At 67.7% G+C, this 5,552-nt stretch overlaps 1 protein-coding gene across 1 annotated transcript in view; it reads left to right on the top strand.

Annotated features, from left to right (window-relative positions):
- IFT140 (intraflagellar transport 140) overlaps positions 1–5,552 on the top strand; it is a 59,609-nt gene that overhangs the window by 46,040 nt on the left and 8,017 nt on the right. Inside the window, 7 exon segments of the mRNA XM_010851301.1 lie at positions 2,903–3,080; positions 3,306–3,496; positions 3,766–3,861; positions 4,044–4,176; positions 4,316–4,459; positions 4,546–4,674; positions 4,749–4,932. Coding sequence (XP_010849603.1) covers positions 2,903–3,080; positions 3,306–3,496; positions 3,766–3,861; positions 4,044–4,176; positions 4,316–4,459; positions 4,546–4,674; positions 4,749–4,932 — 1,055 coding nt within the window.

Raw genomic sequence — 5,552 nt, 5'->3', positions numbered from 1 at the left:
TCATCGCAGCCGCGGTGGCGTCTCGCGTCGTGGAGAGAGTCCCAGCCGCGGTTGGTCAGCGTGTCAGCGGGGCTGGCTAGAGGACATCCCCACTCATGCTCGGCGGCGGCGGGAAGGCCCAGGCGGCAGGTGCCGGGGGCGCCCGCCTCGCGGGCCCCTTACCCGGCCTCCTGCACCTGGAGCAGCGCCAGGCCTGCGCTGAGGCCAGGGCCTCCCATCCCGGGGGGCACACAGGGGCAGCAGCGAGAGCCCCGAGTCCTGAGTGCGCCGTCTTCCTAGGGGGCGGAGGCCGCGGCGAGCAGAAAACCACAGGCAGGCAAGGCGGGAGAGCACGGGGCCGGCCACTCTGGGGACCAGCGTGGGGCGGGCGCAGAGCCGGCGGCGGGGAGCAGCGAGCAGCAGGCGGCGGGTCTGAGCCCCTGCCGGCGCCTCTGCCGCGGAGCAGCTGGGCCTGGAGAGCAGACGGCAGAGGAGGCGCGTGTGTGTGTGTGAGTGTGCCTCGCGCCTGCGTCTTCCCCGTCTCTGGCAGGGAGGAAATGGTTGTTTTTGAGGCTGTTTTTGGAGAGCCGGAGGGCGTAGCCAACTGCAACAAATAGCGGCCAGACGCCCACAGGATGTGTTTCCTGATGGGAAAGGCAGGGGCCTCTTCGGGAGGCCTCCGCGACCCTCCCCCGCACCCCACCTTCCCTGGGAGTTACGCGCGCCCGCCTGCCGCCCTCGGGCCGCTGTCTGTCTGGCCCTGGCGGGTGGCGTGGGTGGGGGCCAATCGTCCACTCTGGGCACAGGGCGTCCCCCCGCCATCAACTACTCCCCTCGCACATGGGTGCGCACCACAGACAGGCTGGTGTGCTGGGGGCCCCGGACGCCCCCGCTCCCAGCCAAGACCCTCACCCACACTCGGAGACCCCCCTCCCAGAGCAGGCCGTCGTCCGTGTGCAGAAGACGGTTGTGGGTGAGCTGAGCACCCAGCAAAGCCCGAGTGAGGGCCGGGCCTCGTCTGCTGCCAACACTGACAGGCCCAAGCGGTCTGCCGGTCCCACGGGGGGCGCCCTGTCCTGCACCCCGTAAACCGTCAGCCTGCTGGGCTCTCAGACCCTCACCCGGCCCACCTTCCCGTGCTGACTCCCAGCGGGCCGGGTCAGCCCCCGAAGGCCCCGCCCACTCTGGGTCCGCCTTGCAGGGGCCAAGTTTACATTCCTGAGAGGCAGGGGCCGTCAACTCCCAGCAGATTTTTACCTCTTCTGGGTTTTTCCCACCAGGGCTCACAGCAGACGTACTCACTGAGTTCTCACCACTTTCCTCCTTCCGGGGCCAGAGGCGAGGCTGACCTCTGCCCCACCGGCCATGCCGTGTCTGGGAGATGCTGGCAGTCCTACATCTTCCTCACACCATCAGCTCAGAAGACCCTGCGGAGGGGCGCCCCTCCAAGGGGGCCGCGGGCTGGGGTCGCTGCACACACGGTGCAGTCACTCACCTCAGAAGGAGGTTTTCCCGACAACCTCTGGCAGCAGAGCGTTGCCTTCGCTCCTTACTTACATCGCTCTTCCTGAGCCAGTCTTCACGTGCTCTCTTCTGCTGGACAGCAGGCAGTGGTTTCAGGAATAGCAGTCCTTGCTCTGTCTTCCCGGGCTGGGCAGGCGCAGGCCAGGTCACCCGCCTGGGTTCCTGTGGGCCAGCGGGCCGGCGCCTTCCCAGCCCCCAGCCTCGGGCGGAGGGGACAGCTGGGACGGGGCTGGGGGCTGGCCTAGGAGCAGACCTGAGTCAGGAGTGACCTCGCCCTCCGAGGGTCCCCTCGTCCTTCGAGCACTGCCCCCCGCGAGCAGGGCCCTCAGCACCCCCGAGGCCTCCCTGCTCCTGCACACGGACTCACAGGAGCATAACCTTAGAGCAGGGACGCATGGCAGAAGTGCAATGCCATGTGTGCCGCTGGGCAGCCGTGAAGCTGTCGTCCACCATGGCCCCATCCACCGGGGTCTCCACAGGGCAGCCCAGGAGAAGGGGCCTCGGCGGGTCCCAGGAACTTTTGCGGGGCCTGGGCTTATCGGAGAGTCGGCTGCTGGGAGCCTGTCTGCCCCTTATGTTGAGGGTACAGTCCACACGCGGGCCCGGGCAGCAGGGAGTTTGCACTGTCAGACGGGCATTGGGCGGGTGTCCATGTGGCCTGTCCGTCGGGTGTGCGGACCCGTCAGAGTGGCCAGCGTGCTGGGATGGCACTTCCCACGGGCTTTTCCCAGCCCGGCTTGGTGGTGGGGTAGGCCCACCAGCTGCTCACGTCCCAGGAGTTACTGATCTGTGCTCCTCAGGGCCGTGGGGTCTTCTGGGCATGGAGCACCCTCCCTCCTATCAGCCTCATTTCTCGTTTCTTGGGGAGGCCCAACCTGCTGGGGTGGGAGGGAGAGAGATGCCAGAAATCTCCGAAAGAGGAAGACCCCCGCCCCGAGCCTGTACCGGGGGGTCAGAGGGCAGCTCTGCAGGCCGGCCCCAGGGACCTTCACCACCTTCCCTCATCCCCCAGTCCCCCGCCGACCCAGGGGCTCTGTGGGAGGACGCTGGGCCACTAGGAGCCCAGCCTGGGATGGAGGTGCTGGTTGTGGGGGGCTGGGTGTGCTCTGAGGGGCACAGCGGGGCTGGCAGCCTGTGCAGGACACCCCTAGTCTTCGTGAGAGGGTGGCAGAGGGGAGCCTGGGCGAGGGGCAGGGTCCCAGCTGCGGACCGGGCTACAGGGCTGTCATCGCGTCCTCCTCGGGAGGGCCCGTGGGCCCCAGCTTGCTGGGCCGCTCTGTGGGTGAAGCTGTGGGGCTCGCACGTGGCCTCCTCCTTGGGGACCGTGTGCCTGGCCAGGTCCCTGCGTTACCTGGCACGGGGGGCGGCCGCTCACCAAGCCCCGTGTCCTCCACCACAGCCAGGCCGTCTGGGAGAACATGGCACGCATGTGCGTGAAGACTCAGCGGCTGGACGTGGCCAGGGTGTGCCTGGGGCACATGGGCCACGCCCGGGGGGCCCGAGCGCTGCGCGAGGCCCAGCGGGAGCCGGAGCCGGAGGCCAGGGTGGCCATGCTGGCCGTGCAGTTGGGCATGCTGGTGAGTGGCACGCCCCTCACGCGGGTCCATTTCCCGCCCGTGCGGGCTTATCTGGGTCATTGGCTCACAGGGAGCAGAAAACCCCTCGGGCAAGCTGAGGCCATAACGAGGGGTGGGGTGAGGGCGTGGACACCCCCGGTTCTGACGGGATCCATCAGCCCCTCGGTGATGGGCGTGTCAGACTCCAGCTGACAGGCTGGCCGCCCGCGCCCCCCGTTCCCGCAGGAGGACGCAGAGCAGCTCTACAGGAGATGTGGGCGCTACGACCTCCTCAACCGCCTGCTGCAGGCCTCAGGCCGGTGGCAGAGGGCCATCGAGGTGGCCGAGCGCCACGACCGCATGCACCTGCGCACCACCTACTACAACTACGCCCGGCACCTGGAGGCCAGCGGGGACTGCAGCCCGGCCCTCAGCTAGTGAGCCGCCCCAAGTGTCTGAGTTTCTGCGGGGAGGGGCCGGGCCAGCACCGCTGCAGGGGATGCCCGAGCCCTGTGGCTCTAGGGGGAGAGCCGGGCTCGGCCAGCTGTGTGCATGGGCCTGGGCCCCCACCGGACAGTGTGCTGGTGGGGCCCGCAGTCGGGAGCACGGCCGCAGAGCTGCAGGCGGGAAGCGAGGTGCCATCCGTCCTCGGGTCCTCAGGGCTGAACCTGGGCAGGGGTGAGTGACGCCGTCTCTGCTCCCGCAGCTACGAGAAGTCGGACACACACCGCTTCGAGGTGCCGCGGATGCTGGTGGAGGACCTGCAGGCTCTGGGGCTGTACGTCAACAAGATGAAGGACAAGTGAGTGCTAGCCCGCGGGGCCTCCCGCCGGAGCCTTCTGTGCGACGGCATGGAGCGTCCCAGCCCCTCCAGGCTGGACCCCAGGCCTCCCCGGGACCTCACCCAGGCTCGGCCGCCCAGCATCCCATCTCCCAGCTGCTGTGGGCCGGGGCAAGGGCCTGAGGAGAGGTGTGGCTCCGCAGGACGCTGTGGCGGTGGTGGGCCCAGTACCTGGAGAGCCAGGCCAAGATGGACGCGGCACTGCACTACTACGAGCTGGCCCAGGACTACTTCTCCCTGGTCCGCATCCACTGCTTCCAGGGCAACATCCAGCGGGTGGGTGCCCCGACCGGGTTGGGTCGGGCCGGGGGACACGGGGTGGGAGTGCCGAGGGAGGGGGCTGGGTGCTCCAGGGGAGGGGGCCTGCTGCAGCGGGGCGGGCTGGACGTGCGGCCACTGTCCCTGGTGTCTCTAGGCCGCCGAGATAGCCAGCGAGACTGGGAACTGGGCGGCCTCCTACCACCTGGCCCGGCAGTACGAGAGCCAGAACGACGTGCGGCAGGCCGTGCACTTCTACACGCGTGCCCAGGCCTTCAACAACGCCATCCGCCTGTGCAAGGTGGGCGCCCCTGCTTCCGCTCCAGGGTCCCGTTCCAGGGGAGACCCTCCCGCCAGGCGGTCCCCTCCACGTCTGTGCCCCCACAGGAGCACGGCCTGGACGACCAGCTCATGAACCTGGCCCTGCTGAGCTCCCCCGAGGACATGCTGGAGGCCGCGCGCTACTACGAGGAGAGGGGCGAGCAGATGGACCGGGCCGTCATGCTGTACCACAAGGTGAGGCCGCCCCGCCTGGCCCAGCCCCGCCTGGCAGCGCCCAAATGGCACGCTCAGAGCCCCGCTGTCCGCAGGCCGGCCACTTCTCCAAGGCCCTGGAGCTGGCCTTTGCCACCCAGCAGCTTGCAGCCCTGCAGCTGGTGGCAGAGGACCTGGATGAAAAGTCGGATCCCGTCCTCCTGGCCCGTTGCTCTGACTTCTTCCTGGAGCACGGTCAGTACGAGAAGGCCGTGGAGCTGCTGCTGGCCGCCAAGAAGGTACGGCTGCAGACATGGGCCTGCTCCCCAGGAGGGCCTGGCAGCTGTGCTGGGGTGCAGGCCCCTCTGTGAGAGACTCACCGCTCTTTCCCAGTGCACGTACCACGGAAGTCCCGCCGGGGGGCTCCTGGGTGTGCAGCTCAGGGCCGTCCGCAGGGCCTCTCATCCCCAGGACTCTGTCCCCCTCAGCTCAGCACACGCCCCCCTTTCTTGTCTCCCTGTGTCTGACAGCACACTCACACACAGGAGTGGCGTGTGCACAAGGCCCGCAACAGCAGGCCTGCCATCTGCATCTGGGCAGCACGCCTGCCAGGCTGCCTGTGCAGCCTCCGCAGGGGGTATCCCTGCCCAGGTCACACTGCACTTTCTTTCCAAGAATCTTTCTCAAGTGAAAAATAGAAAATTTTTCTTAAGAAAAAAGTAATTAAACCTCCTACTCTGAAAACTTGAATTGAGAAAGAAAATTGATCTGTGGTCTCTTCTTCCATGACGAATATACCTTCCTTCCCAGCGGCGTTTCCTTGGCTCTTCTAGAGTGTCTGCAGGGAGAGATGGTCCCCTGCCCTACCCTGGCCACGTGCTCCCCCAACCAAGGGGTGGGGTTGGGGATGCCCCCCTCCC

The sequence above is a fragment of the Bison bison genome, unplaced genomic scaffold, assembly GCF_000754665.1.
Source record: "Bison bison bison isolate TAMUID 2011002044 unplaced genomic scaffold, Bison_UMD1.0 scf7180017851711, whole genome shotgun sequence".
NCBI lineage: Eukaryota > Metazoa > Chordata > Mammalia > Artiodactyla > Bovidae > Bison > Bison bison.
Note: the sequence above shows the minus strand (reverse complement) of the source record. Positions and strands in the feature narration are given on the sequence as shown.